At 39.7% G+C, this 12678-nt stretch overlaps 1 protein-coding gene across 1 annotated transcript in view; it reads right to left on the bottom strand.

Annotated features, from left to right (window-relative positions):
* Positions 1-12678, bottom strand: part of PRELID1 (PRELI domain containing 1) — a 595316-nt gene that overhangs the window by 291652 nt on the left and 290986 nt on the right. Inside the window, exon 4 of the mRNA XM_044069306.1 lies at positions 8567-8680. Within this exon, the coding sequence (XP_043925241.1) occupies positions 8567-8680 (114 nt within the window). The remainder of the gene's footprint in view (positions 1-8566; positions 8681-12678) is intronic.

Raw genomic sequence — 12678 nt, 5'->3', positions numbered from 1 at the left:
GTTAGGTACTGAAGAATATGAGGTAAGATGGGCACTATTGTGCCCATCCGCTGAGTTTGGCTCCAGGAACAGTATCTTTTCCACTTTTCAGCATAAGATTTTCTAGTGCTAGCCTCCTTGCTAGGCCTCCTTGCTTCCAGAACAACATCCAACACCTGCTTACTGAGGAAAGCTATTGGAGAGCTCAAGGGATTAGCCAGGCTGCAAGGTTCAGGGTTTGAAGCTGAGGGTGCAGAATCTGGCCCGCCTGCTGGGACAGCAGGGAAGGTGTCTAAGGTAGGTGCCATGATTCCAGCAGTATCATACTGCGCAAGGGGGGTAACCAATGCTGGCGTGGCTAGTCTGGTGCAATCAGTATTGCCCTTGGTTTGTCCTGTTTGATCTTTAGCAGAACCTTCGAGAGAAGAGGCAGAGGGGGAAAGGCATAAACTGAGAGGCTTTCCCAGGTAAAGCACAGAGCATCCACTTTCCAAGCTTGACTGTGGGGAGTCCTTGTGCAGAATTTGTCCAATTGGTAGTTCTGGGGAGAAGCAAACAGGTCTATTTCTGGAGTCCATTTTTTCCTCAAGAGGTTGAATATTTTTGGTTCCATTTTCCATTCGTGTGGGTCCACGAGATTTCTGCTTAGGTCATCTGCCAGTGAATTTAGCTTGCTTGGCAGGAATTGAGATTGTAGGTGCACTTGGTAGCTCAAGGCTGTGTTCCACAGAGCCATGGCTAGTCTACAGAGAGGGTAAGAGTGGGCTCCCCCCTGCTTGTTTATGTACCACCTAACTGTGGTGTTGTCTGTCTTTACTAATAATTGTCCTGGAAGGATGTGGTCCTTGAAGGCTGTCAGGGAATTCTGTACAGCTAACATTTCTTTTTGGTTGATATGCAGGTGCATCTGACTCTGGTTCCATTTGACCTGAATGCACTGCCCTGCCAAGTGATCCTCCCATGCATAGTCTGACGAGTCTGTTAGGGTTTGGGCAGCAGGGGGGTAGATTGAAAGGGAGACCCTTGTTGAGGTGGCAGGCCACTGCCCACCAAAGGAAATTTGTCTTTATACAAGGAATGACAGGAATCATTGTTTCCAGGTCCTGAGAATGTTGGCACCATAGGCTTTTTAGATAATACTGTAGTTTCCTCATATGCAGTCTTGCATATGAAATTAGTACAATGCAAGAGGCCATGAACCCCAGGGCTTGAAGTATTTTCCTTGCAGATAGCTGGGTCTTTGTGGCCAGTAGTTTGAAGTAGGCTGTCAAATAAACTTGTTTCTCTGGCATGAGGAAAGCCATCTGGGAAGTTGTGTTCAAGCTTGCTCCCAGGATTACAATCTGCTGGTAGGGTACTAGGTGAGATTTCTTTTCATTTATGGTGTACCACAGCGAGGTTAGAAGTTTCTTTACAAATGCCAAATGTTTTAATAGCAAGTCCTGGCTTTCTGCCTGAATCAGACAATCGTCCAGGTATGGGTATATCTGAATATTTCTCTGCCTGCAAAATGCAATGGCTAGAGCTAAACACTTTGTGAATACCCTGGGCGCAGGAGATAAGCCAAAGGGAATTGCAGAGAACTGATAGTGCATGGAGCCTTCTATGAAGTGTAGGTATTTCCTGCAAGATTCCCTTATTGGGATGTGCAGGTAAGCTTCCTTTAAGTCTAAGGTTGCCAACCAGGCATCTTTGCCCAGCATAGGGAGCAGCTGTTGAAGTGTTAGCATTTTGAATTTTGGGATTACCAAAAAGGTGTTTAGAATAGAGAGGTCCAGGATAGGACGCCAGGAGCTGTCTTTTCTGGGTACCATGAAAGGTCTTGAGTAAAAACCTTGTCCCCTTTCTTCTGCTGGGATAGGCTGAATAGCCTTGATACTTAGAAGAGAGAGAACCTGTTGTTGAGCCTCTGCCCACTGATTTGGGGGTAGGTCTGGCCAACCGTTTGGGGTTGGTAAGGTGTGGAAGTGGAATCTGTATCCTTGGAAAACTATATTTAAAACCCATTTGTCCTGGGTAATGAGCTCCCAGTTTTTTGTATGCAGGGCGAGCTTTCCTCCTAAGGGAGCAGGCAGTTGAGCAGGGCTTGGAAGGGTTAAGGTTAAGTCATTGTGACATTTTTCCATAGGGGGTGTCTTACTACTTCCAGCTTTGGAAGTGGGAGCCCCCCACTGTTTAGGCCTGTGTGTAGCCTGAGATTGTAACCTAGGTGATCTGCTGTACCTGGGTTTGGACTGAGAAGGCCTGGAAGAGACTGGAAATTCTTAGAAGGCCAATGCCTACTAAATCTGGGAGGCTGTACTTGCAGGAAATCTTTAAAAGTTTGCATAGATTTAGCTTTTTCCTCCATCTTTTTAAGGACTACTTCTGCTTTATTGCCAAACAGGCGGTCTTGGTTTAAGGGAGCATCCAGTAATTTAGCTTTAACATGATCTGGCAAGTTTTGCTCCTTAAGCCAAGCATGCCTTCTAAGCACAGACCCAGTGACAACAGCCCTGCAAGATGCTTCTAAAGAGTCAAAACCACATTGCAAAGTATGTTTACCAATTTGTTCAGCAGAATGCATTAAATCCTGTAATTCTTTATGTTCAGCACAGTCAGGAATCAACATAATTTTCTGTTTAAGTAGTCTCAAAAATATGCTGCTGATACTTTAACATATGAAACTGGCAATTTAAGGCCCTAATGGCCAAAGTAGCAGAAGTGTATACCTTCTTACCCCATCTGTCCAAGGCCCTGGAATCTCTATCAGAGGGGGTAGGGTTTTTGGCAGCAGTAGCCTTAATGCCCTTTGGTTCTTGGGAAATGGTCTCTGGATCCGTAGTAGGATTCTTGAAGAGGAACTTGTGACAGTCAGGTACACTAACACCTGTCAGGTTTTCTGGGAGATGGACGTAAATTGTCTGGGGCCAGGCTAGATTCCAAGAAGGCATCATCTACAGTGTCCAGATCAGGAGGGATAGCTAAAGACCTGGGTTGAGGGAGGAGTAAGAATTCCTTAAGCCTCTTTGTGGAGTCAGAGTAATCCTGGCTTTCCCAGCAAAAATGCTCCCTAAGTGTGCAAGGTTTCACCAAAAGACAAATCTTCTGGAGGGGAAGCAGAGGGAATGGAATCCTCTGCATCAGAGTCCTCATAGGTAGATGAGGACAAATCCTGGTAATTAGAAGAAACAGAAATTTTGTGGTTTTGGCGTCTTTTCAGGCTTGCTAGTTGTTGCTGAAGCACCTACCAAGGGGAGAAAACAGTGAGAGAAGAAAAGGAGCCACTTTTGTGATTTTAAGTATTTTCTTCTGATTTTTTAAGTTTTACTGCTTTGCCGCCTACTTTTTGGCATTTTCCGGCTTGCTAAAGTTTATATCTGTAACAGTAACAGTACTTGGAACACATCTAGAGCTACTTCAGATTCGCAGGCCTCTACTGAGCATTTAATACAAAAAAGTGTTGCATGATGTTGATAAATTTGTAAGTAAAAATGTTACTATTAAGCAGCGTAAGATTGCACGTGATACCGAACAGTACAAAGACAATAGAGCGTATCCAGATGCTATTAAAAAAGGCCCAACTGTGGCGGATGGAACAAACTCTAGGAATATACCTAGGGGTGATATTGATAACAATAGGGGGCATTTTAATATTGATACTAATAGAGGGAATATGGATGAAGAACCGGAGGTTTTTTTATCAGGGGACCCCCAGAGGTCCGAACGCCTGAGGAATCAGGCAAATCGGAATTTGCAGAACCCAGCAGAGGGGTGGAAGCAGAGTGGTTATTACTCACAAGGGGGGTTTTGGAACAACAAACAGTCCAAGAGGTGGAAATAAATCTGCACCCTGATGTATGGTTAAATAATATCAATAGTGAAGCTTGGTTAGAGGAAGGGGGGCTAATTTGTCAGATGATAAAACAGAATGGTTTTACCATTTATAATTATTCTGATTTGGATTTAAGTGAAGAATATTTTACGTTGTTAAAGAAGGGTACGTCATTTGTTCCGAGTTCACATATGAATGTTGCTAGAACTTTAGTTAACTTAAAAATGTATACCAGGCAAATGAATCTAAAGATGTTTTTTAAAGACAGAAATGTGTAACACATGGAGAGTAATGCCCTGACTCGTAAAAGTACGTTTGTACCCCCAAGTAATGTTGAAATAGATATGTTTGAAAGAATGTGTCAAAAACAGATTCGTACATTGGCTATTAACAGTGGCAAAAATAATCAAGATAAAACTAAAAATATAACATATAATATGACAAAGAATGAAAATAATTTATTATGGTTTTTAGCTAAAAACAAGAATCTAAGAATAATGATCCCCGATAAGGGATGGGGCATTGTTATCATGCCTTATATCGATTATGTCATAAGAATGGAGAAAATACTAAACGATGAATCAACTTATGCGAGAGCATCAAGGCATGAATTGAATAGAGCATATTCTTGGGTAGACAATTTTATCACAGATGTTTTTTGAAGGAGAAATTAATGAAAAAGATAGAATTTTTAATAGTGGAGACGTGGGTTCTGCCAATGATTTTTGGTATCCCCAAAACAAATAAATCTATTGCGGATCCACCTTTTAGGCCGATTGTTTCTGCAAGGGGATTTAAAACTGAACCTATATCAGCTTGGATCGATAAGTTATGGATTGATAACAAGTTAAAGCATTTGTTGAATAAAGTTGACCATATAATTAAGGATTATTGGCACTGTTTGAGTAGATTGTCAAAATTTAGAAATATTAATGAATTTAAATATAGTTTCTTGACAACTGATGTAGTCAATTTATTTTCTGTAATTCCACATGATAGAGGTATTGAAATGTTTCAAAATAGTGTTATTCATTTGGGGGTTTCCGACATGGCCTTAGTCAGAGTATTAGTTGATTTCATGGGGATAGTTTTAAAAAATAATTTTCTCATGTTTGAAGGTGAAATCTTTCATCAAATTTCTGGAGTGGCGATGGGGGCAAAATGTGCCCCCATTTTGCCAATTTAGCGTTATTTGATTGGGAAAATGAATTTATTTTAAAAACAGAATTTAATGAGGGAATTTTGTCCTACAGTAGATTCCTTGACGATATATTAATTTTGTGGAAAGGGGATGAATATGAAGCTGATCAATTTGTGAAATATCTGAATGGAACTACTGACTTCTTGAAGTTTACTGGTACCTGGAATAAAGATTATATTAATTACCTAGATATTAGTTTATCGAATAAGGTGGACAATTTAGAAAGTACAATATATAGGAAGGCTTCATACTCAAACACTTTGTTAGATTTTGACAGTAATCATCCACACCATCAAAAACGTAGTGTAGTTAAAGGACAGATGGTACGACTTTCAAGAATAATTAGTAGTGATGAAGTCTTTCGTACAGAAATTTATAAACTTATAGGTATGTTCCTGGAGAGGGGTTACCCTTTAAAATTATTAATGAATATCAAAAAAGAAGTTAAGAAAAGGGAACAAACCTTTGCACCTATTTTATTGTTCGACTGGCAGTCTAAGGATAAAAATAAATATACGTTGCAAGAGAGTAACATGACTGGTGCCATGGTCTTGGAATATAATGACAGTAGTTCCAAGATTGTTAACATTATAAACCAATGTTGGGAACTATGTTTCCATCGGGATAGGTTAACAATTCTCGGAAAAAAGCCCCAAATAGTTTTTAGGAGGGGGAAGAAATATAAAAAATATACTAGAGAATAAAGTAAATAAATCAAATTATAAATCTAATATGTCAAAATGTGAGAAATGCAAATTTTGTAGATACATAAATGATGGACCTTATGTTTTCATTCAAGGTAGTGACATTTCTATTTCATGCCCTGGTAGGGTTAATTGCAACACGACACGTGGTATATGTGGTTACTTGCCTATCCTGTCCCGGCTTCTATATGGGTAAAACCATCCGGAGGCTGAGGGACAGGATAGGTGAACATGTAAGGGCTATAAGGAATAAAGATGTACATAATGCTCTTTTTACACATTCAGAAAGATGTATCAATTTTAAAAAGTTCGTGTTTTTTGTGATCGAGTTTTTAAGAACGTACATGGAGGTGATATTGATTTGTTACTGGAAAGTAAAGAATCTCTTTGGCAATTGAAGTTAAATGGTTCCACGGAACCTTGTTTGAAAGATTTTATTTCCATCAAGCCATTTTTGAAAATAAGACATAACCAAATTGCTTGACATGTCTATTTTCAATATTTATAAAGTTTGTATAATGCATTTTTAAAATAATTTTGAATAGATTTTGTACTTAGCTAAGTGAAATCTAAGAATAGGAGGTATATCGAATACAATGTTTAAATATGTGTATATATTTTTAAGATTAATATTTTTTTGAATAAGGTACTGTTTTTTTAAATGTTTGAGCGCCAAAAAGGGTGGGTAGGTGCTTAGGTATTGTAACAGCATTTAATAGTATTTAACTTGTTTGGGGAGAAAGTTTGATCAACTCTGAAGATGCCTTTGGATTATTTGGCGAAAGCGCTTAGTTGTTTGAATTGAAAGTTGCTCGAATTGCAATAAATGGTTAATTGCACCGGTTTCGGTAATTGTTTTCATTTTTTTCTAACCGTTTGGTGTCAGTTGACTACTGGTTATTTTTGGTTTATCCTGTTACTATGTCTAAAGTTGATGGCATGATATTTATAGCAAAAAATGGAGAAAATGGGAAAAGTGATTAGAAGTACATATCACAGTTTAGAAGCTGGTTTGAATATTAATAATATTGTAAGGGTGGGGGGAGATTTAGAAGGTGTAAAATTCGGGAAAACAATATCAGCTTTAGGACTGAATCTGGAGAGTATGATATGATAAAGGAGCAATGGGAGAAATATTTGAGAAATTTACAGGGACTTAAAGTTTTGTGAAGTAGGTATAAGTTGTCATGATTTAAATGTATACTTGATAAATTCAATATGGATGGGGAAAATATCACATTTAGCTACTGTGTGTGTCTGTGTACATATACATACATTTTGAGTGTACTTGTATATCTGTATGTATGTACATATTTATATTCCAAGAGAAACAAACATTTATTAATAAATATCATTTTTCAATTTACTTGGGGATCTAGAGTAAATTCAGTTAAAAGAGGAATTCTGTATATGAAAAAGACAAAGGAGGGCCAGTTCTATTGAATCTGATAGTGTAAATAACATTTAAATTTATATAAAGTTCTGAAATGGATAAGTGGAAAAGAGAATAAGTGATGAATATATTCAAAGAAAAGTATAAGAACTTAATTAAAATGAGTAAGAGACAAAAGGAATGGAAAAATGAACAGAAGGATGTATAAAAAAATGTAAGTGTGGAAATTATAGATAAAATTGAAAAAAAAAATAGGAAAAGCATGTAAAAAATTGTTATGACAAAAAATTACACCAATCCTTGGGAACATTTAACAAAAGACAAAGTTGAAGCTATAAAGCAAAGAATTAGATGGTGTATAAAAATGCTGTACACCTAAATTTTTATGGAGGTTACAAATTAACAAAATTACCTATTAAATGAAATATGCCCTATAAAAAGATTAATGAGAGAGTTTGTGTGCATTGTGGAAATTTAGAAACATCAGAACATGTCTTTTTGTCATGTAAAAGAGTTACAACTTTATGGGAAACGATAACAGAAAGCAAAATAATTAAAGAATGGAAAAGATCAAAAGCAAATAAGCATGGAAATAGAGTGTTTTTATGGAAAGCAAAGTAAAGAATATGTTAATAATGTGGATAAAAATATTTGGTACAATTTGGACGATTTGGAATGAAAGGTTAAATGAAGTTATATTTAATGGGAATGGATATCACCAAATATTGTAAGAAAAATCAAGTGGTGGTTATAGAAAAAAGAGTGGGGGCTTGTATGAATGTAAAGCAATGAAAAAATGTAATATGGAATGTTAGTTTGAGTAAATATGTATAATGTATGCAAGTTGTAAAAAAAAAAAAAAAATCCCCTAGTCTTCTTGATAGGTGCCATTGCATCTTTTATATCCACCTGAGCTACCGATGGCACACTGCTACAGGCTGCATCATTTCCAATCTCTTGGAGAAAATTCCCTTGACTGCCGCCCATGCCCATAGTTAAATCAAAAAGATGCACAGAACAATGACTACCCCCAATTCAGGCAAACAGAAATTTTCTTAAAACCAAAGGTTAGTGTATAGCTAGAAAAAAAAAATTCTCGTAAAAATTACAACATTTTACAAGGTCAAAAAATATGTACATCTTTATGCCTACATTTGCTAAATGAAACAGTTCATAAAGTATACTGCAAATGTACCGCCATGCACAAAAGACTCGTGATTTCACAACATACTCACCAACTGTATAACAGATTCTTTTGGTCACCTTCCTAGAATTACAAGGAAATTAATTCTGTGTACAACCAGTCTTGTGCCAATAGCACGGACAAGACCTTTAAACTACACAAGATGATATGCCAGCTGAAATATCTGTTTACAGCTGATGTATGGTCCATTTTCAAACAGTGTAAAGATGCCCAATCAGTTCAACACCAATCCAATCACCCACAAATAGTTTATGCCTCTGTACTATTATACCTGAATAGCTCTGGTAAAACCAAACAAGCTGGATGAAATCCAGGCCTCTCGTACAATCTGGGTCCAGTTGGTATTTTCAGGATTTACTTTGTAGACACAACGTTCCTCCACCATCTACAAGAGGAAAAAATATTTGGATAAGTTAGCAATCTGGCAATCCAAAACAATAAGAATGGCCAACAAAGTACAAGGAATACAATGTACTGTGTTCTTCTGGTAAACAAACATTTTTAAATGTTCTCCGTGAGTCACCATTATATTACAAGTACAAAAAGCAATTCTGCCAGCAATATATAAAGTACAGTTTTGTATCTACCATAAATGTAGACGTTCGAGTGTTGACACTGCTGCAGTCATTACACTTGGGTTATCCTGCCGTCAGGCGGTCCCGCAGTCGGCCAGAGTTCCAAAGTCTTGGTCCGGTGTCAGTTGCTGTCGCCTCCTCCCTGACATCAATGCGACAGGGGTATATAACATGCAGCCGACACCATTTTCTTCAGTTTTTCTTGCCCCAGATGTCAGGTGCCCCCAAATAGGTAGGCAATTCAAATTGCTAGTAAACAATACCAAAGAAAAGCAAACAACCATTTTTAGTTACCAGCAAATACTCCCCATAGGTAATAAAGGGTAGATGCCCCAGGTAAGTATCAGAAAGTAAGAGGGGAAGGAGGGAGGGTAACCTGGACTGCAGCAGTGTCAACACTCGAACATCTACATTTATGGTAGGTACAAAACTGTACTATGTTCATCGTGTTACACTGCTGCAGTCATTACACTTGGGTGGAATCCCAAAGCTGAGGTAGGGAGGCTGGACCTATAAGGCATTAGGGGTGGCTATAAGGCCCTGCAGTACAGCAGTGGCGACGCCAGCTCTGGATTTGGAGTATAAAGGCAAATGGTAAAGTTTGGTGAAGGTATGCACAGAACTCCATGTTGCTGCTTCCAAAATGTCCTTGGTAGGTACTCCTCTGAGGTAAGCAGTTGAAGTGGCTGTTGCTCTGGTGGAGTGAGATCTAATGCTGGTAGGTACAGGTTTCCCATGGTGGGTATAGCAGAAACGTATACAGTGTCCTATCCATTTTGAAATAGTCTACTTTGAAATGGCTTTTCCCTGTGCTCCTGCAGCGTATGCTACCAATAATTGCTCAGATTTTCTGAAAGCTTTGGTTTTGTCCAAGCAGAAGCGTAGCTGTCTGTGAATGTCCAAAGAATGTAGTAGTTTCTCCCCTTTGTTCTGTGGTTTTGGATGAAAAGATGGCAAGTGAATTGTTTGGTTTAGAGCCACACTTGATACCACCTTTGGTATAAATGTAGGGTTAGTTCTTAAAGACACCCTGTCCTGGTGGAAGATGAGGAAAGGTTCCACTGCCATTAGTGTCTGTAATTCTGAAACTCTTCGTGCTGATGTTATTGCCAGTAGCAGAACAGTTTTCTAAGAGATGTATTTTAATTCTGCTGTGTTAGCTGGCTCAAAAGGAGGTAAAGTTAATTTTTCCAAAACAAAGTTGAGGTCCCAAGTTGGTGTAGGTGCTCTACGGGGCGGACTTATGTTTTTAGCCCCTCTGAGGTATTGTTTGAGCAAAAGATTAGAGAAAATTGATGGATCCGTGTTGTAATGAGCAGAAATAGCCAAGGTGTGGATCTTGATGGATGAAAAGGAGAGGCCCTTGTCCAGCATCTCAGTTAAGTATTGTAGTATCTGAGGAATGTTTGGGACAAGAGGGTCAAGGCTGTGTGCTTGGCTCCAGGCACAGAATCTCTTCCATTTATCCGAGTATGCTTTCTTGGTGCTAGGCCTTCTGGCCTCCAGAATGACATCCATAACAGCTTTGGAGAGAGGCATTGCTTGCTTGACTAGGGAATTTTCCATGCAACTAGGTTTAAGGTCTTTAGCTGGCTGTGAAGTACCTGATTGTTGTGCTGTGTCAGCAACTGTGGGATTTGAGGTAAAATCCAGGGTGGTTCTTGTGCTAAGTTCTTTAAGATTGGGTACCAGTGCTGGCGTGGCCAGTCTGGTGCAATTAAGATAATTTTCGGCTCTTCCTGCCTGGCTTTTAGGAGTACCTTTGGAAGGAGAGGTAAAGGAGGGAAAGCGTATACTTGTAGTTTTTTCCAGCTGAATGAGAGGGCATCCACTTTCCATGCTTGTGGATGGTAGCTCCTTGTGCAGAATTTCTGTAATTGGCAGTTCTTTGGGGAAGCAAACAGATGTCCAGACTCCATCATTTTTGTGTTATCATTCTGAATATTTGTGGGTTCAGTTCCCATTCTTGTGGGTCCATAATGTTTCTGCTTAGGTCGTCTGCCAATGTGTTTTTCTCTCCTGGCAGGAATTGTGCTTGCAGATGAACTTGGTAGTTTAGAGCTGTGTTCCACAAGGTCATGGCTTGTCTGCAGAGGGGGTAGGAGTGTGTGCCCCCTTGCTTATTTATGTACCACATAACTGTGGTGTTGTCTGTCTTTAGTAGTAATTGTCCTGGATGCAGTAGGTCCTTGAAAGCTGTAATAGCATTCCGTACAGATAGCATCTCTTTTTGATTGATGTGGAGATGTCTTTGCTCTGAGGGCCACTTGCCCTGGATACATTTTCCTGCCATGTGTGCTCCTCAGGCGTAATCCAATGCATCTGTTGTCAGTGTCTGCCTGGCTGTGGGTTGAGTGAAAGGCTGTCCCTTGTTGAGGTGACAAGCTTGTGCCCACCATCGAAACTTCTGTTGTAGGCAAGGAATTAGTGGTATAACCGTTTCCAAACTTTGACAGTGTTGAAACCATACACTCTTTAGGTACCATTGTAGTTTCCTCATATGCAGTCTGGCATATAGAATTAGTAGTATGCAAGATGCCATGTAGCCAAAGGCCTGCAGAATTTTTCTTGCAGGGAGTTGGGTCTTTGTTGCCATTAATTGAAAATACTGAGTCAGTTGTCCTTGCTTGTCTGGCGTGAGATAAGCCATCTGGGCCGGTGTGTTCAAGCTGGCACCCAGGATTATCATCTGTTGTGAGGGCACTAGTTTTGATTTCTTTTCGTTTACTGTGTACCCCAGGCAACTTAAACTTTTTTTACGTACGCCAGATGCTTCAGTAGAACGTCCTTGCTCTCTGCTTGAATCAGGCAGTCATCCAGGTATGGACAAATATGAATTCCTTTTTGCCCGCAAAATGCAATTATTGGTGCCAGGCACTTTGTGAAGACCCTGGGTGCAGTAGATAAGCCAAAGGGCAGTGCAGAGAATAGATAGTGCATTGGACCAGCTAGGAATCTGAGGTATCTTCTGCAGTTTTGTCTGATAGGGACATGCAGGTATGCCTCTTTGATGTCCAAAGTCACGAGCCAAGCTTTCTTGCCCAGCATGGGAAGAAGCTGCTGTAGTGTCAACATCTTGAATTTCGGAACATCCAGGTAAGTGTTTAGTGTAGAAAGGTCCAGAATGGGTTCTCCAGGCTTTGTCCTTTCTGGGAACCAGAAAGAGTCTTGAGTAAAATCTTTGTCCTTGTTCCTGTGGTGGTACCTTTTGAATAGCTCTCATGTCCATGAGTGCTGTAATTTGTTTTTGAGCCTCTGCCCATTGATTTGGTGGCAGATTTGGCATTCCTATTAGCCTTGGCAGGGTGTGAAAATGGAACCTGTAGCCTTGAGATACAATGTTGAGAACCCATTTGTCTTTGGTAATGCAATGCCAGTTGTGATAGAAAAGTGCCAGTTTTCCTCCTAAGGGGGCTGCCAAGAGAGTACTGTTTGGCAGCTGTAGTGGAATGTCATTGAGGCTGTTTTTTATAAGGTTGAGGCCTGTCTTCCCCTTCTTTCTGGCCTGGTGTGCCCCATTGTCGAGGCCTGTAAGGGCCTTGTGTCTGACCTCTACCTCTTGGACGTCTGTATCTGCCCCTTTGAGGTCTATCTGTCACTGGAAAGGACCAATTCTTTGTTGGCCAATTTCTGCTAAAACGAGGAGGCTGAACCTGTAAGAAATCTTTCACAGTTTGCATAGATTTTGCCTTATCCTCCATCTTCATTAATACCTCCTCTGCCTTAACTCCAAACAGCACATCCCGCTGCAAAGGTGCATCCAATAATTTGACCTTAACATGGTCAGGTAACGTATGTTCTTTTAGCC

The sequence above is a fragment of the Protopterus annectens genome, chromosome 4.part0 (genome assembly GCF_019279795.1).
Source record: "Protopterus annectens isolate FY-2018-M chromosome 4.part0, PAN1.0, whole genome shotgun sequence".
Classification (NCBI taxonomy): domain Eukaryota; kingdom Metazoa; phylum Chordata; order Ceratodontiformes; family Protopteridae; genus Protopterus; species Protopterus annectens.
Note: the sequence above shows the minus strand (reverse complement) of the source record. Positions and strands in the feature narration are given on the sequence as shown.